The sequence below is a fragment of the Spermophilus citellus genome, assembly GCF_964194105.1.
Source record: "Spermophilus citellus genome assembly, chromosome: 2".
NCBI classification, from domain to species: Eukaryota; Metazoa; Chordata; class Mammalia; order Rodentia; family Sciuridae; genus Spermophilus; species Spermophilus citellus.
The window spans coordinates 250,914,662-250,937,634 of NC_138183.1; the positions used below are offsets into that span (position 1 = coordinate 250,914,662).

Genomic DNA, 22,973 nt, shown 5'->3' on the forward strand with positions numbered 1-22,973 from the left:
TCTTTTTTTTTTTGGTACTGAGGATTGAACTCAGGTCTTCAAACATGCTATCGAAGCCTTCTACCACTGAGTTACATCCCCAGGAATTTTTTTTTTTTTTTTTTTTTTTTTGAGACAGGGTCTTGCTAAATTGCCCAGGCTGGCTTTGAACTTGGGATCCTTCAATTCACCTGCCTTAGTTCTTTGAGCTGCTGGTACACCAACACATCTGACTTAGCTTTATATGTTTTTAATTGAAAAATGTGAGTCTTAACAGCTTTGTTCTTTTTAAGGGTTACTTGGCTATTCTGGGGATCTTTGAATTTTTACATAAATTTTAGGATTAGCTTATCAATTCCTGCCAAACATAGCTGAGATTTTGGTAGGGTCTGAGTTAAATCCTTTTACAGCAAATTGTCATTTTTTTGGTTTTGTTTTTATTGACACATTTTCTTCTGACTAAGAATTACATTTTTCATATATATACATATCTATAAGTAAATGTTTTATTGGGTGCCAAACATTGTGAATTTCACATTGTTGTATTGAAGTTTATTGAATTCTTTTTAAAATATTGGACTTTCTCTGTCACTTTTGGTCAAAATACTTGTGGTTAGTTTTTGTTTTTTAATTTTTTAAATTGTAGGTAGACACAATGCCTATATTTATTTATTTTTATGGGATGCTAAGAATCGAACCCAGTGCCTCACACATGCTAGGCAAGCACTCTGCCACTGAGTCACAACCCCAGGCTCTTGTGGTTAGATTTGATCATTTCAAGATTAGTTTTTCTGGGCTTGGCAGCACACACCTGTAATCCCATCAGCTCTGGAGGCTGAGGCAAGAAGATTGCAAGTTCAAAGCCATCCTCAGCAACTTAGTGAGACCCTGGCTGCTATTAAAAAAAAAAATGGTCTGGGGATTTTATTTAATTAATTATACAATGGGAGTGCTTGACTGGCATGTAAGAGGCCCTGGGTTCAATCCCAGTAAAAGCAAAGCAAGACTTCCAGTCCTGTGTGAGCTCTCAGAATCTTTAGTCTCTATAGTAATTGTTCTTTTCCTAAAAGGTGTTCTTACCTAGCTTTGTGGATTTAGCCTTTTCCTCTTGCAGATTAGCACTACTCCTAACACCAGGGGACCCTTTGCAGGAGCTCTGTTTAAGTTCCGTTTATGGCTGGGGCATGGTGGCACACGCCTGTAATCCTAGAGGCTCAGGAGGCTAAGACAGGAGAATTGTGAGTTCAAAGCCAGCCTCAGCACACGCAAGGCACTAAGTAACTCAGCGAGACCCTGTCTCTAAATAAAATACAAAATAGGGCTGGGAATGTGGCTTAGTGGTGGAGTGCTCCTGAGTTCAGTCCCCAATACAAAAAAAAAAAAGTTCCTTTTATGTATCCTGCCTTATAAATTATAGCTGCCCTATATACTTTTGCAAGCCCTGATATCTATCTATCTATCTCTCTCTCTCTCTCTCTCTCTCTCTCTCTCTAACTCAGTGAGATTGGTGGACCCTGTTTGGGCTCCCTTCCTGCACAGAAACAACAAATTACTCCTAAGCAGATAGTAGATGTACCCCTCAACAATGGCAGGACTTACCTCTTCTTTTCCTTTAGTCCAGTGCCACCTGTTGTCTAACATATGAAAGCAGTTGTTTCCTGTATTTTGTCCAGGTTCTTTCTTGTTTGTGGCCAGTTGATTATCTAATTTTTTTTCTTTTTGCAGTACTAGGGATTGAACCCCAGGGGTGCTCTACACTGAGCCACACTCCCAGCCTTATTATTATTTTTTATTTTGAGACAGGGTCTTGCTAAATTGCTGAGGCTGGCCTGGAATTGCAGGCATGCACTACCATGCCTGACTCCAAGAGGTAATTTTAGTCTTGCTCATTTCCCTGTGGCCAGAATTGAAAGGGCTCCCTCCTTCCACTCCCCAAGTTCTTTCCCTTGCTTTCTTCCTAGGTTCTTCACATGCTGTAATTGAATTATGGTGTTTTGTCTCCCCCAGTTGGACTGTGACCATCTACAGGGCAGGGGGCCTGTCCCATTCATGGGTGTGTCTTAGGACTTGGCACATGAAAGGTATATGGTGAACATGTCCTGCCTATTGTTTTTTCCTGCCCCTTTTCCAGATCATGTCAGATCATACCCCTATCTTTAGAGAGCTGCTTACCCCTCCAATCACATGGCACCTCCAGGACTGTTGGTCAGGGTCCCCTCCCTACTGGTTCTAATAACTGGTCCAGGGGTGGCTGTGAAACTCAAGGCAGGACATGTCAGAGTCCTTTCTGGGGTTTTTCTACCTGTGTTATAAGGATCCTCTGTCCCCTTTGGTGGACAAGGTCCAAGCTTATAGACAGCATAGGCAAAGGTTCTCAAGGCCCTTGTTCTAGACAAAATTGAGGTCAGGAGTGTTCTTGCCCTTTTCATACTCTGATAAAATAAACTAATCATTTATTTTATTGTTTTTGGCTTAATTTATTTCTGTCAATTGTTTACCAAAGGGACTTGATTACTATAAAATCTTTACTATATCTCCATATATTTGCTGAATGAATTGAATAAATTTACACATCTGCCTCTTTCCCTGGGCACCTGAAGTGGCTTCCAGTAAAAAACAGAAATGGTTAATCAAGAATGTGAAAACATAATTAGAGGAAGTGAAGATTAGGACCAAGACTAGGTACGGTGGCACACACATGTATGTAATCCCAGCAACTCCAGAGGATGAGGCAGGAGGATTGTGAGTTCAAGGCCAGCCTCAGCAATTTAATGAGGCCCTAAGCAACTAAGACTCTGTTTCAAAAAAATAAAAGTGCTTGGTCTTGGGTTGTGGCTCAGTAGTAGAGCGCTTGCCTAGCATATATGAGGCACTGGGTTCAATCCTCAGCACCACATAAAAATAAGCAAATAAAGGTATTGTGTCTATCTACAACTAAAACATTTTAAAAAATAAATATAATAAATAAAAGGACTGGGGATACAACTCAGAAAAGGCCCTCTGGGTTCAAGCCCCAGTATCAAAAAAAAAAGGGGGGGGATTAGGATCAATGTACAAATATGCAGTCCATAAAAGCATGTGAGATGTTTTATTTATTTATTTTTAAATTATTTTTTAGTTGTTGATGGACCTTTATTTTTTATTTATTTGTATGCGGTGCTGAGAATCAAACCCAGTGCCTCACACATGCTAGGCAAGCGCTCTGCCACTGAGCCACAACCCCAGCCCAAGATGTTTTATTAATTGAATATTAAATTTGGCTCTGAGCTTCCTGACACCCAAAGCAAATAGAGAGCTGTAGTACCTTTTCTTTCTTTTTTTTTTTTTTCTTCAGAGCAGAGCAGACAGAATACACAAGTTCCTCAGTGAAAATAAATTGTTCCTAGACTTTAGTGTCAAAGGGGAAGTTTCAGATAGGGCCCTGGGAGAAGGTATTGAGGGATGTGGTAGAGATCAAGCCTAGCCACAGTCCAATAGCCAAAGTCCGAGATGGGCCGAGAAAACCAGTAAGGTTGCCAAATCAGTTAATTTTCGGTTGCCTTGCCTTGACCTCTCAGTGGCTCTTGTCAGAGTGGGTCACTTCCCTTCTGTTTGCAATACTTCTTCACTTGGCTAGGAGCCCTCACTCTCATGGCCGCTCTCTTCTGGTCCCCATGGCCACATCTCCCTGACCTCTCCTGACCTCTGAGCAGTAGGCGGCCCAGCCTCTATCTCCTGACCTCTGCTCTCCTTTCCCTTCTTAGTCTGTCAGCCAAGTCCTCCAGTCTTTGTACTAGCAAAGTTCCTGGGCCCTCCAGTTTAATTTCCCCTCAATAGTCAGAGTCACAAGGCCGTGAGCGTGTCCTGCTTCCTTATAGTTCTATGATCACAGGAAGTCAACTTTCTGTTTAATGAATCTCTCTAAAAATGCCTGGTTTTGTGCAGTAGCCAAATCTCTGAACTTCATTTAGAATGAAATATTCTCTGCTTCCTTGGCCGTTGCAGCCCCTGATGATGATGAGGGAAAGCAGATCTGCCCAGTCCCTGCCCCCTCCCCCTCCTGCCACACCCTGGAGAATCCCTGCCATTGCCAAGGGGGATCCTGGGGAAGTAGGAAGGAAAGGGATAAGGAAGTGTTTATTTGATTGGCTCTGGTGGAATGTGATCTATCTCTCTGGGTGGCCATGTTTAAAGCTGGTTTCTGCCCTAGGGATGCTTTCAGGGGTTCCTAGAGCTCCTTTATAGATCCCCCCACTTTCACTGCAACTCCTGAGAAACAGCAGGTCCTCTGTTTTAGCTGGCTCTGATTTTCTTTGACGACAGGCACACCCAAGACCCTCTCTCCTGGGCGCCTGTGCAGGATAACACAAACTCTCTGGGCAGGACCCCTTTTTACACTCTTACTGTAAGGCCAGTTCCCACTGTGGGGCCACATCTTTTCTGGAGGCTTCTTTTACTGCTGGCCTGCTGGGCTGCCATAACTGCAGCAACCCCCGCCCCCAGCTTTCCAGGCCCTCTGTACCAGATCCAGGATGGGAAGATAACTCCCTATATTCCAGTTCCAGCCCTGGACACAGCAACACATTCACCCTAATCTATCTCATTACCAATTTTCTCCCTCAAAATCCATCCTTGATCTCTTTAACCTCTTGAGATAGATAAGGGTTTCAAGTGGCAGAATGAGCTGGGCCTGGAAGTGTAGGCTGGGAATCCCAGCTGTTTGTGTTTCTGAAATAGGAGGATTTAAAGTTTGAGGTCATCCTCAGCAATTTAGCAAGATACTGTCTCAGAATAAAAAACAAAATGAAGATGTGGAGATGCGATAGGACACCACTGGCTTCAATCCCTAGTACCACCAAAGAAAAAAGGAACGGGTGTTGGGGATGTAGTTCAGAAAGTTTATAGGCTCTGGGTTCAACCCCCAGTACCACTGAAGGGAAAGCAAGGAATGAGAGACGGGTAAGCAAAAAATGAAAGATAGAGACCAGGCAGAGGTACACATGACGGTTTGTCAGAGCTGACAAATAAAGGCCATCTCTCTATAGTGAAGAGAGGCAAAGCAGGCTTGGGTTCTGGGGTTTTTATAGGGCAGGCTCAGGAATCAGAGCTGGGTGGGTCTTAATGCCTTCGATTAACGTTGGCCTCGGGGCTGGGGATGTGGCTCAAGCGGTAGCACACTCGCCTGGAATGCTTGCGACCCAGGTTCGATCCTCAGCACCACATACAAATAAAGATGTTGTGTCTGCCAAAAAATAAAAATATCTAAAATTCTCTCTCTCACACTCTCTCTTAAAAAAAAAAAAAAGGTTGGCTTGGTATGAGGGAGTGGTGAGCCTTTCTCAGAAAGGCCCTTGGGTGGAAAAGTGAAACTTTTTCCTTAAAATGGTGGCTGTCACTTAGAATGGCATCCAAATACTAAGCAAGGACCTTATAACCACAATGGGCATGCTTGTAATCCCTCAACTCAGGAGACTGAGGCAGGAGGATGGCAAATTCGAGGCCAGCCTCAGCAATTTAGTGAGAACCTATGTCAAAATAAAAGGCTTAGGAATGTGGCTCAATGGTTAAGTGCCCCTGAGTTTAATCCCCAGTTAAATATATGTATATGTATGTATAGGCATGTGTATGTGTGTATACATATATTTATTTTATTTTATTTTTTAAAGAATGGCAAAATGGATTTTGTGCTTGTTAGTTTTGCATGTCAACTTTATTGGATTAAGGATACATAAAGTGAAGAGATTTCTTTTCCCTTTTTATTTTTCCCCTCAGTACTGGGGATTGAACCCAGGACTGTTGCTGAAAGCTAGGTCCTCGTCCCCAATGCCAATCCAATAATGAGGACAAGGTTTTACAAAAAAGGAAAAAGAGGGCTGGGGATGTGGCTCAAGCGGTAGCGCGCCCGTCTGGCATGTGTGCGGCCTGGGTTCGATCCTCAGCACCACATACCAACAAAGATGTTGTGTCCGCCGAGAACTAAGCAATAAAATATTAAACTTCCCCCCCCTCTCCTCACTTTCTCTTTAAAAAAAAAAAAAAAAAAAGGAAAAAGAAGGGTTATTGCATTGCTAGCAAGGGAGAAACACAGGGGACTCCTGTCCAAAAGGCTGTGATTCTGCCCATCAGCAAGAACAGGGGGCTTTTAAAGAGGAGACTCAAAGGCTACACTTCATGTGTTCTCTGTTGAAGTTGTAATTCGCATATTAATTTGGGAGATAGTAATTTCTGAGATCTTCTGTTACCATCTCCAAAGTCTGGATTGCTTCTTCCTTTTTTTAAAGAAATATTTTTATTAGTTATTGATGGAGCCTTATTTATTTATATTTGGTGCTGAGAATCGAACCCAGTGCCTTGCACATGCTAGGCAAGCGCTCTACCACAGAGCCACAGCCCCAGCCCTGGATTGCTTCTTCCTATGGTAGGTATGTACTCAAGGACAGAGAAGTCTGCCTAGGATGAGGAAGAAAGGTAATCCTGTTTTCCCTGAGATTAGGGAAAGGGAGGGATTAGAAAAGAACAGAGAGAGAAGAAGAAAAAGAAACATGTCCATTTTAAAAATAAGTTGCAGTGGAGAGCAGTGAGAGTTATATTCAAAACATAAAGTGGACCACTGTTACAGGCAATTTACCACTGAGCTACATCCCCAGACCTTTTATTAATTTTATTATTTATTTATTTATTTTGGTACCAGGGATTGAACTCAGGGGCACTTGGCCACTGAGCCACATCCCCAGCCCTATTTTTTTTTTTTTTTTTTTTTTAGAGAGAGAGAGAGAGAAAGAATTTCAATATTTATTTTTTAGTTTTTGGTGGACACAACATCTTTGTTGGTATGTGGTGCTGAGGATCGAACACGGGCCACACGCATGCCGGGCAAGCTCGCTACCGCTTGAGCCACATCCCCAGCCCCGTATTTTGTATTTTATTTAGAGAAAGAGTCTCATTGAGTTGTTTAGCACCTTGCTGTTGCTGAGGCTGGCTTTGAACTTTCAATCTGCCTGTCTCAGCCTCTCTAGCAGTTGGGATTACAGGCATGCACAGCAGCATCTGGCTCCTTTTTATTCTTTTGAGATAAAGTCTCAAGAAGTTGCTGGGTGTAGTGGCGTACATCTGTAATCCCAGCAGCTCAGGAAACTGAGGCAGGAGGATCACAAGTTCAAAGCCAGCCTCAGCAACAGTGAGGTGCTAAGCAACTCAGTGAGACCCTGTGTTTCAGTGACCAAGTGCCCCTGAGTTCAGTCCCTAGTACCCCCTCCCCGACCAAAAAAAAAAAAGTCTCAACAAGTTGCTAAGGACCTCACTGAGTTGCTGAGTCTGGCCTCAAACTTGTGATCCTCCTGCCTCAAATTCCTGAATTGCTGGAATTACAGGCATGTGTTATTGTGCCTGGTTTAGGCTCTCTGGCCTTTGGATTTACACCAGTGGTCCCAGGTTCTTCGGCTTCTGGCCTTGGACTGAGAGTTACGCCATTAGCTTACCTGGTTCTGAGGCCTCCAACTTGGCTTGAGCCATGCTGCCTGTGTCCAGCTTGCAGATAGAGGGTCTGTCATGGGACTTCTCAGCAGCCATAACTGCATAGCCAATTCCCCTAATAAGCCCTTCTCACATATCTATGTAAATATCATATTGGGTCTGTCTCTCCTTCATACAGGTTCTTCCTGTTTTCTTTAAATGTTGTCCCTGGCAGGTCATCTTGGAATTCCTGTCCCTTCTGCCCCAGAGGTTGCAGTGGCAGTTTCCAATCTCTTGCTCCCATCGCCTTAAGACAAATGCAGAATCCTCCGCATGGCCACCAGATCCCCTATAACCTGATCCTTGAGCCCCCACAGAGATTTTAAATAGAAAAACACCAAAGAATATTACAAATAATTATATATTAGTAAATATAAAAACTTAAGCAAAGTAAATGTTTATAGAAAAATGAGAAATGCCCAAATTGGCATAATATAACAAACTTTCATAGGACCATAATCAGTAAAGAAAATCATATGTAAGACTCCAGTGTACAGGAGCCCCAACAGACACTCTTAGAGGGACTTCCACCAGAAGAACACAGGACAGATGACCTTTATCTTACGTCAGGTTTTCCAAAAGCCAGGGAATGAGAGAAGGCTGCCCAATTCCTCATTTGACTCCTGATCCAGAAAAGGAAAGGAAAATAGAGCTTTGGGTTGTAGACACAATGTTAAACCATAAACTAGTAGAACAAAATATAGGAGATTGCCGCACCTAAGGGGTGGAAAAAGGACTTGTCGAGACTCCACAAGACTGGGGTACAGCTCAGAGGCAGAGGATTTGCCTAGCCAGCACTGCAAAAATGAAAAAGAAAAAAGGAAAAAAAAAAGGAAAACTCCACCAATACAAACCCTATCCAAAAGACTTTTGGATCTGATTTCATCAGTATTAAGAATTTCTGGGGGCTGGGGTTGTGGCTCAGCGGTGGAGTGCTCGTCTAGCACGTGCGAGGCCCTGGGTTCGATCTTTAGTACCGTATAAAAATAAATAAAAGTATTGTGTCCAACTATAACTAAAAAATAAATATTAGAAAAAAAAGAATTTCTGTTCCACAAAGACCCTCAGAGACAAGTGGACAAATGATTATGATCCAGGGCATATAGAACTGCAAGTCAATCAGTAAAAGACAAAAACACAATAGAAGTGTTGGGGGTGGGACTCAGTGGTAGAGCATGTGTTTAGCATGTGCCAGGCAGGCCCTGGGTTCCATCCCCAGCACTGCAGAAAACAAAGCAAAAATCTGTGGTAAAGCACCCCTGGGTTCCATTCCTAGTACCATTACGTTTGTGTGTGTGTGTGTGTGTGTGCGTGCGCGCGCTTGCTTGTGAATGAGTGTGTGTATGAGTATAAATAAGGCAAGATACCATTTTATGCTCACAGGGTTAGGAAAAAATCACAAGGTGAATTATACTAACATTTGCAAGAATGTAGGCAGAGGGGCTGGGGATGTGGCTCAAGCGGTAGCGCGCTCGCCTCGCATGCGTGCGGCCCGGGTTCAATCCTCAGCACCACATACCAACAAAGATGTTGTGTCTGCCGAGAACTAAAAAAAAAAAAAAAAAAAAAAAAAAAAAATTAAAAATTAAAAAAAAAAAAAAGAATGTAGGCAGAAAGCTGTGGTCATTTCTGCAGGGCATGTACAATGGTATAGCCTTTCTCTGGGGCAATCTGAAATTTGTCTTGTGTTTGTGCCAAGTCCTCACACTCTTGATCCTTGATAAATAAGTCAGGGAAGTTCTCTAGCTGGTATCCAGAGAGGCGTGTACAAGGTCCTTTCACCACAGTGTCCTTTGTGGAAACAAGAGTTGGGAGCAACCTTGGCATTTCCCAACAGGAGAGTGGACTAAGTGACTTGTGATGGAGGAAAACTACAGAAATCTGCAGTAGTGAGAACCAACACAGGAAAATTTTAAACACAGTAATATTGAAGAAACAGAGTAAGGAACAAAAATGAGATCTGTACCATTTATACGAACTAAGAACACATAATACCATTTATATAAGCTAAAAACATGAGAGCCACGAACAGCATCAGGAGGCAGGCACCAACGTGAAGCGTGGGTACGACCAGGGCTTCAATCACTGATTTGCTGGAAAGTTCCTCAAGGGACCCATGCATCGACCTCTCTAATCGCTACCAGCAGTGTGTTCAGAAAGCAATAAAAGAGAAAGAGGTTCCTGGCAAAGAAAAGCCTGAAAACTCTTTTTGATATTAACAGTCATCTTTTTTTTTAATTTTTTTTTTTTTAGTTGCCAATGGATTTTTCACTTTATTTGTTGACTCATTTGTGGTGCTGAGGATCAAACCCAGGGCCTCACACATGCTAGGCAAGTGCTCTACCTCTGAGCCACAGCCCCAGTCCCTTATCTATCATCTTGAAAATAGATCCCTATATCAGAAAATTGAGGACTCTGGATTTTGTCAACTAAGACTATGAAGATAGCTGTGGAATTCAATGAATTTAGGAGGCAGATGTTTTATTTCTTCTCTATTGATGTTTTCCTCTCACTTGTAAAAGATGATGAACCATCACTCTGCTTTGAGATGATTTCTCACTTGTTCTGGCATCTTCCAGAACCTCAGTGGGCTAAAACTGAATAGTTTCTTGGGATTATAGATGCAATACATGGTCTGGATTCAGCTTTAAATATATCTGGTATATAAATTATTGATAAACTAGCCGAGATTATCAGGGTTGCCTGACTTCTCGGTTTTGCTGCAAAGGACATTAAGTACATTGTACTGCGGTCATTGTTCACGAAAGCAATTGGTTAGGACCTCTTTCTTCTCTCAGGGAGCTAATGCTTTAAAAAGGAATCCAGGCACAACAGTTTCATCCAGTTTATTTTTATATAGTAACTAACAGTTAAAGATTGCTCGTGGCCTGGGTTAGCAAAGAGGAAGATATTTTTTATCAGTCCCCTGCCTTAATAAGAGGTGTTCAATTAAGACATGAAAGCTTCAAGATGTTAAAATGAACACCATTTCAGAGCTCACAGCATAGTTCTGGAATTACATTACTTGGAGTTGCTATGACAAAAGAACCCAAACTACAAAAATTTGTTATTGCCAATTATCCACCCAAGTTAATGAATTAAGTCATGCTGCATCAAAAAACATCAAAATGCTGAATCTGGTTAAATAGAGGGGAAAAGTGCTTGCTTCATTTGCCTTGTTTGCCCACCCTGCCCTGTAACGTCTATAATCATAATGATGGAATAAATTTTAACATTTAGTTTTTATAAAAAACAACCATGAATACACAAAAAAATGGCATTAAATACTTCAAAGGACCCATTCATCTGTAACTGGGATGGGAATGGGGATCAAAGATACAGAAGAAAAATACTAAACCAAAACAAGAAGGCGGCCTTGCATCCACTGATGCTTGTCATACCATGTGAGACAAGAAAGATAATGAACTCAGCTCTCTGCTCCTGAGGACTAAAAGAAAAGGAGATGTGTGCAAAGGACATGAACAGGCAACTTGTACAGAAGGCACCAATGGCCTATCAAGAAGAAATACACGAGTCTCGTAAACAGTGCAGGGAATACACATCACAGCAACAAGAAAAATATTTTTCATGTATTTTCAGGAATTTGAAAGATTATAATAGAAAGATTCAGATACTTTGCTGGCTGATGGAAATCTACATTGATTCAGTATTGAAGGCAGTAATTAGGCACTGTCAAAATGTAAACTGCTTAAGGCGCTTATCTTGCAGAAATACTTAGGTGTGCAAAGGCACATTTGCAAGGACATCCCCAGCTGCCCTCTCTGTAGGAGGGAAGCAAGTGGGGGCTGTGCCCAAGTTTGACAAGAGAAGATGGGTCAAGTACATTATGCTGCTTGTAGTATGAAACACCATGAAGATGGTGACAGCTGGGGTGGCTTGTGTGTACTGACAGGGAAAGAAGAACAACTGCTTCCCCACACCTTCAGCCAGGACGTTCTGCCAGTCAGTAGTCATAATCACCCACATTTACCTAGTGCGTCACCTTTATGATTTCATTTAGTCTCTGAAACGCACATATGACCTGGGCTCATCACCCAGTTTTGTAGGGTGAAGAAGTGGTCACAGCCCTGATGGTTCCCTGGACCCTGCTGAACTCTCCCTGTGGAAAGAAGTAGGCCTCACATACATACTGACCCCACCTGGCTGTGCTTTTTGACAAAGCCCTTGAAACTGACCAAGAACTGGTTGCCATAGAGATGGCCTGGAGGACAGTTCCAGGGCTGGCAGGTGGGAGTGGGGAATGAAGCCGGACACCAACATGCTAAACACCCATCAACAGTTGGTCAGGGCCAACTCGGAAAGGCCAGCTCAGGACCTGGGCCCTCAGACTCCAGAGACAGCCACAGGCCTACTCCGGCTTCTGTCCGGCTTTTCCCCTGCAGAGCAGGTGAGGGAAGCGGGCCCAGTGCGGGAGACTGCCAGCCGCCTAGAGCAGGCCAGGGCCGGGGGAGGCTCTGAGAAGCCAAGAGCCTGGAGCTGAGGTCTGGGTGACCTCTGGGACAGGGACTGTGGGGAAGCCTAAAGGATATGAGGTAAGGATGAGGAATGAGGAAGCAATTTAGGGATCACTGCTAGGGGAGCAGGTTTTGGAAAAGAAAATTAATTCCTTCCATCTTGGCTGTAGAAAGCCCAAGGCCCTGTGGAACATTCAGAAGAACTGTTCTTCATTATTTGTTTTAATTCTTTATTTTTTTCTTGGTTAATTGATTCTCTTTTAAATATTATTTTTATTATTTTTTTTGGTACTGGGGATTGAGCCCAGGGGTGCTTAACCACTGAGCCACATCCCCGGCCTTTTTTATATTTTATGTAAAGACAGGGTCTCGTTAAGTTGCTTAGAACCTCCCAAAGTTGCAGAGGCTGGCTTTTTTTGTGTGAGGAGGGGAGAGGTACTGATATTTCTTTCCTTTTTTTTTTTTTTTTTTTTTGTGTGTGTGTGTGTGTGAGGGATTGAACCCAGGGCCTTGTGTCTATTGCCAGGCAAGCACTCTACCAACTGAGCTATACCCCAGCCTTTTTTTTTTTTTTATACTGGGGATTGAACTCAGGGGCATTTGACCACTGAGCCACATTCCCAGCCCTATTTTGTATTTTATTTAGAGACAGGGGCTCACTGAGATGCTTAGCGCCTCGCTTTTTGCTGAGCTGGCTTTGAATTTGAGCTACTCCTACCTCATCCTCCCGAGCTTCTGGGATTACAGGCGTGTGCCACTGCACCCAGCTTAAAATTTTATTTATTTATTTTTAAATTTTCAAAATTTTAACTGACACATAAAATTGCACATATTTATGGGGCACAATATGAAACTGGATAGATGTAGACATTATGTAATGAGCAAATCAGGGTAATCAGCCTTTCTATCTCCTTAAACATTTATCATCTCTTTGTTGGGAATCTTCAAACTCCTTCTTGGCAGCAGAGGGTGACAAACAAATCTGGATTCTGGCAATAGACTCCACATGTACTGGTCCTGCCTCTACAACTTACAAAGGCTGTGTGACCTCAGCTCTTGGACCTCTCTGAGCTTCTCTGATCCTGTTTTTGCATATGCATGATGGGGTGATAGCCCTTGGGAAGGTTGACTGTGTTGTTGCCTCCAAGTACTGAGCACAGGAAATCTGCTTATTCGGGCTGTAATTTTAAGACGGAGAATGGTGGTGAGTGGGGGTCAGTGTGAGTGGTAATGAGGGCCAGCCAGTGTTCACGGAGGCCCTTGGGGAGGCACAGAGTGGTCCAACAGGCTGCTCAGAGCTGGCCCCGTCTCTGGTCCTTGCCCAGGGGAACCTGGGGAATGATGATGATGTGGCCAGGCAGGGCCGGCCACAGAGGTCTCAGAGCGCAGGGCAGAGGGCGAAGAAGGACTGCGGAACCCAGGGGCGGAACAAGAAAGGACAAGTCTCCGCTGAGGCTGAGGAGTAAGCAGTTGGGCATGGGGTGGAGGGACGCAGGGGGCCAGGAGGATCCTGATGCTGACCCCTGTCCTCTCCCTCTTCAGTCTCTTCCCGGCTCCTCTCCGGGAACCCTCCTTCCCCTTCCAGTGGGCCTGGGAGAACTTCATCATGGATGGTCAGGCTCTGCTTCAGACAAGCTCCCCTGAGGCCCCTGGCCACCAAGTCCTGCCCTCGCCCCTAGCAATCCTCCAGCACAAGTCCAGGCGCAAGTCCATGCTCAACTTCCCAGAATCCCTTGATTTCTGCCAGAAGATGGAGATGCAAAATCTGGAACGGAGACAGCAGCTGGGGGCCTGGGGTGGCATCCTCCTCCCTCCCAGCAAAGGGGAGAACCAAGGGCTGGAGCCATCTAGCAAGTGTGGCCTCTGGCTGCCTGGGAAGAGGTCAGGATCAGAAACAGAGTCCGAGGAGGCTGCAGAGCGGGAGGGCCTAGGTGTGGAGGAGGTGGAGAGGGGTCTGAGCCCTGGGGAACTGCTCCAGATCCCCAGGAGGGGCTTGATCTTGGAGGAGGAGCGGTTCTCAGAGGCAACTGAGGAGGCTGAGCAGTGGGATCACAGCGCCCCCCACAGGAGGAAGGGCAGCTCTCGGAAAAAAGGTCAGAATTCTGGAAAGGAGGCTTTGGAAGAAGGGGAGCTGCGGGGCCAGAGCCAGGGAAGCAGCTCCAGCTTCAACAGTTTCAGAGGGTCACAGAGGGGGATGTCAAAGGCCAAAGAGGTGGAGGGGCCCTGGGACCTAGAGAAGCTGCACGGGCAGTTACAGCAAGAATTGAACTGTGGTGAGTGCACCTGCCAGGCCTGGGTTCCCTGGAAGCCGCCCTGGGGGAAAGGGGCAGGGAGCCGTGCCTGAGCCAAGAGTTCAAACTGGGCTGTGCTGTGCTCTGGGGGATGGTGGGGGACTGCCCAGTGGGCCAGGAGGGGGGGGGTTCCCTGACTCGGTTCCACTGCTAATAGGTCCCCAAAAGCAGTCCTGGAAGGCTTTCCGGGCTGCCTCCATCCAGAGTGAGAAAGCCCATGACTTGGGAGAAAAGGAAAAGTTCCTGTTTGCCAGCTTCCCTAATCGCACCTTCCACAAACGACAGGAGGCCACCAGGTAAGCAGGGAGAGCCAGGAGGGTGGGAACCAAGGGCAAGGGTTGGGGAAGGGGCCAGTTCTCCAACAGGCCGTCACTGCACGCTCATCCATTCCTTCATCCACTCATGGTTCCGCTTTCCTGCCCGACCAGTCATCCTACATCCACCCATCCACCCATCCATCCATTTTTTTCCTTTCTCCCTTTTTTTTCGGTGACACCAGGGATTGAATCCAGGGCCTTGTGCCTGCTAGGCAAACACTCTGCCACTAAGCACACCTCAGTCCCCATCCATCTTTATTTTTGGTACCTAGGATTGTTGAACTCAGGGGCACTCATCCACTGAGTATTTTATTTAGAGACAAGGTGTCACAGAGTGGCATAGCTCCTCACCGTTCCTGAGGCTGGCTTTGAACTCTTGATCCTCCTGCCTCAGCCTCCGAGTCGCCGACTATCTCCTGATAGCATCTATTCCCAGCTTTCATTCACCAGCTTGTGTCTTCCACTTCGACAACTGTCTATTGATACAACCCATTTCCACTCATTTTCCATCTTTCCTTGTATCCATTCATTAACCTATTAGCTAACTGATTAATGTAACATAGGTTGAGTGTCTGCTCATGAATTCTTGGGATATAAAGATAAAAAGACTTGGCTCAGTCCTGAGAAAGCTCAAGGTCTGGGAAAGGAGAGAGATGGGCAAGTACAACAGTTCAGGCAGATGGTTCTACACTTGGGCTTGAACAAGAGGCCATAGGAACAGAGGGGAGAAACTGGAGGCTATGAGAGGGCTGTTGGCAGTGACTAGGTAAGAGATGATTACCTGAACCAGGCGGCTAGGTGGATGGAGAAAAGGGGATGCGCTTAAGAGATATTTAAAGACTACCTCAATGGGCTTGGTGACTGGTTAGAAGTGGCATGAGAAGTCAGGGAAAATTCATTCAGCATTTTTTTTTCATAATGACTTTTATTTATTTATTTTTCTATGTGGTGCTGAGAATCAAACCCAGTGCCTCCCACATGCTAGGCAAACGCTCTACCACTGAGCCACAACCCCAGCCCTCATTCAGCATTTTTTATTATAACACTCTCAATCCTTTTTTTTTTTAAATGTACTCAGTTGACAATTTAACATTGTATATATATATATATATATATATATATATATATATATATATATATATATATGTTTTTGAATTAGGTATACACTGTGGCATGGCTAAATCAAGCTGATCCCCTATGCATTATCTCACTTTTTTTTTGTTTGTTTTAAGAGAGAGTGGGAGAGACAGAGAGAGAATTTTTTAATATTTATTTTTTAGTTTTTGGCAGACACAACATCTTTGTTTGTATGTGGTGCTGAGGATCGAACCTGGGCCGCACGCATGCCAGGCGAGCGCGCTACTGCTTGAGCCACATCCTCAGCCCCTATTTTTTTAAACACTTAAAATTTACTCTTTTAGTGATTTTCAAGCATACAATCACATTGTAGATCTCTTGGACTTATTTCCCCTAACTAAAATTTTATACCCTGTGCCAACACCTCCCCAGTCCTCCCCTGCTCTGAGACGCTGGTAATCACTATCTTACTCTAGAAGAACAGTTTTTGTTTTGTTTTGTTTTAGATTCCACCTGCATGAGATCATGCAGTATTTGTTTTTCTAAACCTGGCTTCTTTCATTTAAAATAATGTCTTCCAGTTTCCACCATGTTATTCCAAATAAAGTTTCCACCCTTTTTATAAGCTGAATAGAATTCCATTATGTGTATATACCACCTTTTCTTTATCATTCATCCATTGATGGACACTTAGGTTGATTCTATATCTTGGCTTCAGTGCATAATGTTTCAGTAAACTTGGGAATGCAAATGTCTTGTCAAAATACCGATTTTGGAGCCAGGCACGGTGGTGCACGCCTGTAATTCCAGAGGCTTGAGAGGCTGAGGCAGGAGGATCATGAGTTCAAAGCCAGCTTCAGCAATGGAGAGGCACTAAGCAACTCCATGAGACTCTGTCTCTAAATAAAAAACAAAATAGGGCTGGGGATATGGCTCAGTAGTAGAGTGCTTGCCTTGTGTGAGGCATTGGATTGGATTTTCAGCACCACCTATAAATAAATAAAAGTTCACTGACAGCTAGGAAAAAATATTTAAAAAATACTGATTTTGTTTCCTTTTTTTGGAGGGGTGTGCTTAACCATTGAGTCACATTCCCAACCCTTTTTTGATTTTTATTTTGAGACAGGTTTTCACTAAGTTGCTTAGGGCCCCCCTAAATTACTGAGACTGACTTTGAACTTGCAATCCTCCTGCCTCAGCATATTGATATGCTTGGATTACAGGCAAGCACCACTGGGCCCAGCTAGTTCCTTTTTTTTTTTTTTTTTTTCCAGTACCAGGGACTGAACCCAGGGGCACTTAAACACTGAGCCACATTCACAGCCCTTTGTTGTATTTTATTTAGAGACAGGGTCTCATTGATTTGCTTAGGGCCTCACTAAGTTGCTGAGGCTGGCTTTGCCTTAACCTTCTGCACCGCTGATATCACAGGCTTGCTCCACCAGGCCCAGATTCATTGTGATTTTTAATCCACATTTATCTAATAGTGATATTGAACATTTTTTTTTATTTCTTTCTTTTTGGGTAGGGAGGGTACTGGGAATTGAACCCAGGGGTGCTCTACCACGGAGCAACATCCTCAGTCCTTTTCAATTTTTTATTTTGAGACAAGATTTCACTAAGTTTCTGAGGCTGACCTTGAACTTTCCATACTCCTGCTTCAGCCTCCTGAGTAACACTGCTGCTCCTGGCTGAACAGTTTTTCATATACCTGTTGGCCATTTGTTTGTATTCTTTTGGGAAATGTCTATTCAGGTCCTTTGCTCGTTATTTAATTGGGTTGTTTTCTTGCTATTGACTTCCTTGTATATTTTGGATATTAACCTCTTACTAGATGTAAATTGTGTTGTTTTTTCACTGCTGTGACCAAAATACCTGACACCAACAATGTAAAGGAAGGAAGATTTATTCTGGCTCACGATTTCAGAGGCTTCAGTCCACGGTTGGCCAGCTGTTAGGCAGGAACATCAAGGTGGAAGGGTGTGGTGGAGGAAAGCTGTCAGTTCATGGCAGCCGGGAAGGGAGGGGGTGGGCAGTTGTCCCCTGCCTTCAAGGGGAGGTGAGCAATGATGGAGGGCCTCAGGCTTTGCATGAGTGTCTGGGGAGGTCTGCGCACAGATCAGAGTTGGGCTCACTGCTGGAGAGCAAGGAAAGGCCTAAGGGGGGCCCATGGCCAAATGGCCAGATGCAACCTCCCTCGGGTCTGACATTCATGACAAACCTGTTTCTCAGGCCCTTGGCTCTCTGGGCCCAAAGTCCTTCAGCCCAGGTCCTCAAGGCTGGTATGTGCTATGCTTCCATACTCACCTACCACCCCTAGCTTTCCCTGAGGTTCCTGGTCCCCTTGACTTCTTCCCGCCTCCCTCTTCCCTCTCCCCACACAGAAGCCTGCTGCAGAGTTGGGAGCGGCAGCAGCGGGAACAGCAGCATCAGGCTGAGCTGCGCAGGACTAAGGAACATCGGGTTCAGCAGCAGGTGGCCCGCTGCCTAGCATCCTATGCACCCCCAGGGGGCCGGGGACCCAGTGCCACCCAGCGCAAGGTGGAGGAACTGAGGTAGGAGCCTGGCATGCCAAAAGTCTATTGGGGTAAGGCAGAGAAGTTGTGCTGGATGTCAGGTTGCAGGACCCCAAGGCAGCTGGCCAGATCACTTGGCAGCATTTTACAGATGGCTTTTTTTTAAGGGGGGGCTGTGGTGCTGGGGACTAACCCAGTGCCTCATGCTGACTCCACCATTGAGCTCCATCCCTATCCTTGAGTTTTACAGATGAAGATAATGAGGTAGTGTGAGGATGGTGGGAGGTCTTGGTCCAAGGTGAGCTAGTGAATAATAATAACCCTTCAGCTGTCCAATGCTCAAGATCAAAAGTTGTGCATGCATTTCCCAATTTTGTTCTTCCAATTTCCAATGACAGATATGCTTATTATTATTATTTTTAAGTATGACCAAATTTAATACATTTTTCTTTTTAGAGAGATAGAGAGAATTTTTAATATTTACTTTTTTTTAGTTTTTGGCAGACACAACATCTTTGTTGGTATGTGGTGCTGAGGATCGAACCCGGGCCGCAAGCATGCCAGGCGAGCGCGCTACCGCTTGAGCCACATCCCCAGCCCAGATATGCTTATTATAAAGATTTGAAATCACAAAAATAATTAATGTAGAACTTGGTCCTACTCTAGAGACAACTGCTATGCATGGTCAGATGCATTTTTATTCTCTTCCATTTTTCTAAAAAGCAAATTTATGAGTCAGGCCCATGAAATAAGGAGCATCACTACCCACATAGTCCTACAGATGAGGAAAACTGAAACACAGAGAGCTTAAATGATCCACCCACTCTTGAGTGAGCAGCAGAGCTGGAGCTTTGGCTCCAGCAGTCGTTCAAAACAGTCCTTGCTATACTGCCCAGTGCCCAACCTTTAGGGAAGGGCACCAGATGGTCGTCCAAGAGCCCAATCTTATGAAACAGAGAGCGTTAATAATCTGACCCAAAAAAAATAATAATCTGACCCTGCAGACTGCAGCTGGTTCCAGGGACGCCCTTTCCACCCCTCCTGTTCTCTTGACCTTGGTGAGTGGCAGGGAGAGGGATGAGGGCCACTGAGGACTTGGTGGAGCTCTGATCAGCTATTCTCTGAGTTTTGGTCTTGTCCCCGCAGCTTTACAGATGAGGAAATGGGCTTTGAGAGGTCAAGTGTTTTAGGGGATCCTTGGCCAAAGATTGCCAAGCCTCCAGTTAATCACTTGTTTTTTGAGCAATGGGAAGTGTGAGATTCAGCTCCAAGCAGTACGTGCCTTTCTTTCTCACCTGGGAGATGAAGGCATACACAGATCTTTCCCTGGCTATCTTCTAGTCTTACAGCCTGGGAAATTTGCTGTCTGAGCTAAATCTGAGACTCTACCCTGCCCAGCAGGGGCAGGCACAGAAGAGGTAGCCTGATGGCAGGGAGATATGTCTTCCCATCATTCCAAGATAACAGACAGAGGGCTGGGCTGTAGCTTAGTAGCAGAGCATTCGCCTAGCATTTATAAGGCCCTGGGCGTAATCCCCAGCAGCACAAAAATAATGACAAAAAAACAATATAACACACAGAACTGACATCCACTGGCACTGAGTCCTTTTTCTCTTGGGGCTCCAAGACATGAGCTTCCTGTCATTTCTACCAAAAATAGGATAAAGTATCCAGGAAGAAGCTGAGAGCAGTGGTGCAAGCCAGTTGTTCCCAGATTGCTTGGGCCCAGGAGTTTGAGAGCAGCCTGGGCAATACAACGAGATCCTGATCCAATACAATAACAGCAAAATTTGCATTTTAAAAAGTATAAAGCAATGCCAGGTGCAGTGGTGCATGCCTGTAATCCCAGCTACTTGGGAGGCTGAGACAGGAGAATTGTGAGTTCAAAGCTAGACTCAGCAATGGCAGGGCACTAAGCAACTCAGTGAGACCCTGTCTCTAAATACAAAAATAGGGCTGGGGATGTGGTTCAGTGGTTGAGTGGCCTGGAGTTCAATCCTCAGTACCAAAAGCAAAAACAAAACAAACCCAAAAGTAGACAGCAAGAAAAACGCACATGGGCTGGGGTTGTGGCTCAGTGGTAGTGCACTTGCCTTGAATGTGTGAGGCACTGGGTTCAATTCTCAGCACCACATATAAATAAAGGTCCATCAACAACTTAAATAAATAAATTATTAAAAAAAAAAAAAAAAGAAAAACAGAAAAACGCACACACAACAACCATGGAAAAGACAGATACTTAATGCCAGCTTGTGACGCTGCCCCACCCCCACCCAAACTTGAAACTGCTGTAAATTCCCTCTTGAATGGTGAAGCCCCAGTTTGCAGGCACTTTTCTTCCTGGCCATGTATTTCTAAGTCCACATCCTTTTCTCCATGAGGGAAGGTTCCTTCCTGGGCACCTGGCCCAGCGAGGCAAGAGTTTTCTGCCAGAGAGCCAGAACACTTGCCAGAGAGCCCAGCTCGTCTCAGGTTTCTTCTACTTCTCCCTCCTGTCTTATCCAGGTGCTGCCCCCACATCCCAAGGGTTGTCTTGGGTGCTTTCCTGAAGGACATATGGTCCCATGTGGGGTGTGGCCAGAAGGTCCCCTTCCACCAGGATTCTCTCAACAAGCAATGGCATTCAACTGGTTGAGCAAATTTCTGACAAGTGTACAAACTGGGCTTTTGTAAATGGCATCAGCTACCCCAATGGAGCCCTGACCTTTCAGGAATGTTTCATTTCAACACATTTCTTTGGTTTCTCTGGACCTTTTCCTAAGCCGTCTGCTTAGAAGGAGCAGAGCCACCACTGGCAAGCCTGGAAGGTAACCAGAGCCCAGAAAGGGGACTCCTCAGTCACACAGCCAGCAATCACAGCATGCTCCTGTGTGAGGGGGAATGACGGGTGGACTACAGGGAGGGGGATCTGGGAAGCCAATGCTGGCTCCTTTCCCTTGGGGGTAGCAAGGACAAGGAGCCAGCCCTGGCCAGAGCTTGGCCTAGGGCTCAGGGCTCAGTCCCTCACTTCCCAGCTGCACAACCTTAGAGAAGTCCCTTGACCTTCCTGAGCCATCAGTAAGGTAGGGCAAGTAATTCCCACCCTGGCAGACCTGGGAGGGGTCCAGAGCCAGGATTATGTATGAAATGGCTTTATAAAGGTCAGAGCAGGGACCTTTATAAAACCCTTAGTGAGGACAAGCAGGCTGTGGACAGGGATGGACAGCCCTATCTCCCCCACAGGCGCCAAGAGCGACAGCGCTTTGCTGAGTACCAGGCGGAGTTGCAGGGCATCCAACACAGGGTGCAGGCCCGGCCCTTCCTATTCCAGCAGGCCATGCAGGTGAGGGACAGCACCTATCAAAGCCAATGGCCACCAGGGAGCATGGAGCCAGCTGAGTGGGCAGGGTAGCCAGGTGGAAGCGGGGCACTCAGGTGGGGTCCCTGTGTTGCTGCCTCCAGGGAAACCCAAGACACCCCCACCCCCAGTCATCAATGCTCCACGGTGGCCTCTGCAGCCCTGATGCAGAGAAGGAAACCCCTTCTTTCCTCAGACCAACGCCAGGCTCACCGTGGCCCGGCGCTTCTCCCAGGTGCTGTCAGCACTAGGAGTGAACGAGGAGGAGCTGGTGGCTGAGACACATAAAAGGGACACAGTGGGAACCTCCAGGAAACCCAGGTGAGGTAATCTGGATAGCCAAAGACTGGATCTACAGAACTACTGTAGGACAAGGAACCAAGAACAGACTTTGAGCCCTCCAGGGTTTCCCTCATGTCACTTGGGAAGGCAGGGACCAGGGTTATTGTTCCTGCTTCCAATGAAGACAGAGGGGCAGGGCCTTGCTTAAGGACATAGGAGTGAATAAGCAGCCAAACCAGTCTGGGACTCTGCAGCTTTCTGAGCAGCTGCACACCAAACCCCAGTAGGGGCTAGTGCCACGCTGGTCATTCCATACATACTGTCCCTTACACCTTAGAATAACGCAGTATAGAGCAGGGATCATGAGGCCCACTTTGCAGTAAAGAAAATTAGACTCAAGAAGGGGGAGTCACTTGCCCAGGGTCATTCAGCATGCTAGCACAGGTGCAGGATTTGAAGCCACTGGGTCAGTGGTTTCCTGGGCATGGAGTGGAGGCTGTGGAGCCCAGTGGCCTTCATCTGTGTCTTTAAGGAGCCACAGGACAATGGGGGTGAGAATGGAGCCTTCTTCTCGGAGCCCCCCAGACAGAACCCACTGGCAGCCAGCCTGACAGGCACTTTTCCGCCAGCCTGGACAGAGGGCTGTCCCCAAGATGAAAATTAAAGGCTTTATGGCAAATACAGTGTGGGGTTTATGGGGGGGGGGAGGGTGAGACTTTGGGCGGGAAATAAGGGGCAGCAGGCCTCACTTTCTCCACATCCCCCAGGAGCTCTGACTGTTCTTGCCGTCTCCACCCTGCACACACAGCCCTGCCTCTCCTTCTGAGTGGTACATCTCAAAAAGCAACAGCTGAGACTTCTCCAAGCAGTCAAATTCAAAAGGGAAAAGAACGTGGGCATGGTGGCTCATGCCTGTAATCCTAGCAGCCAGGGAGGCTGAGGCAGGAGGATTGCAGAGTTCAAAGCAGCCTCGGCAACTCAGTGAGACCCTGTCTCGAAATATAATATTTTTAAAAAAAGGGCTGGGGATGTGGCTCAGTGGTTAAGGGCCCCTGGATCCCTGGTACCCGCCCCCCCCAAAAAAAGGGGGGGTGTTGAAAAGGTTCCTGTATTTGAGTACTCCCATGGGGTGGGGGTGGGGCTTTAAAGGGGAACTCATGACCTATCCTAATATCTGAGATGGGTCACACAGGGAGTCCACAAAGGGA

General features: G+C 45.7%; 1 protein-coding gene across 1 annotated transcript in view; it reads left to right on the top strand.

Moving 5' to 3' along the window:
• Nucleotides 1-22,968, top strand: part of TSGA10IP (testis specific 10 interacting protein) — a gene marked incomplete at its 5' end in the record, with an annotated part of 32,486 nt that extends 9,518 nt beyond the window's left edge. The window contains 8 exons of the mRNA XM_081269363.1: nucleotides 11,874-11,878; nucleotides 13,155-13,407; nucleotides 13,488-14,218; nucleotides 14,394-14,532; nucleotides 18,015-18,185; nucleotides 21,369-21,468; nucleotides 21,680-21,804; nucleotides 22,533-22,968. Coding sequence (XP_081125489.1) covers nucleotides 11,874-11,878; nucleotides 13,155-13,407; nucleotides 13,488-14,218; nucleotides 14,394-14,532; nucleotides 18,015-18,185; nucleotides 21,369-21,468; nucleotides 21,680-21,804; nucleotides 22,533-22,683 — 1,675 coding nt within the window. The 3' untranslated portion in view covers nucleotides 22,684-22,968. The remainder of the gene's footprint in view (nucleotides 1-11,873; nucleotides 11,879-13,154; nucleotides 13,408-13,487; nucleotides 14,219-14,393; nucleotides 14,533-18,014; nucleotides 18,186-21,368; nucleotides 21,469-21,679; nucleotides 21,805-22,532) is intronic.
• Nucleotides 22,969-22,973: the final 5 nt, after the last annotated feature.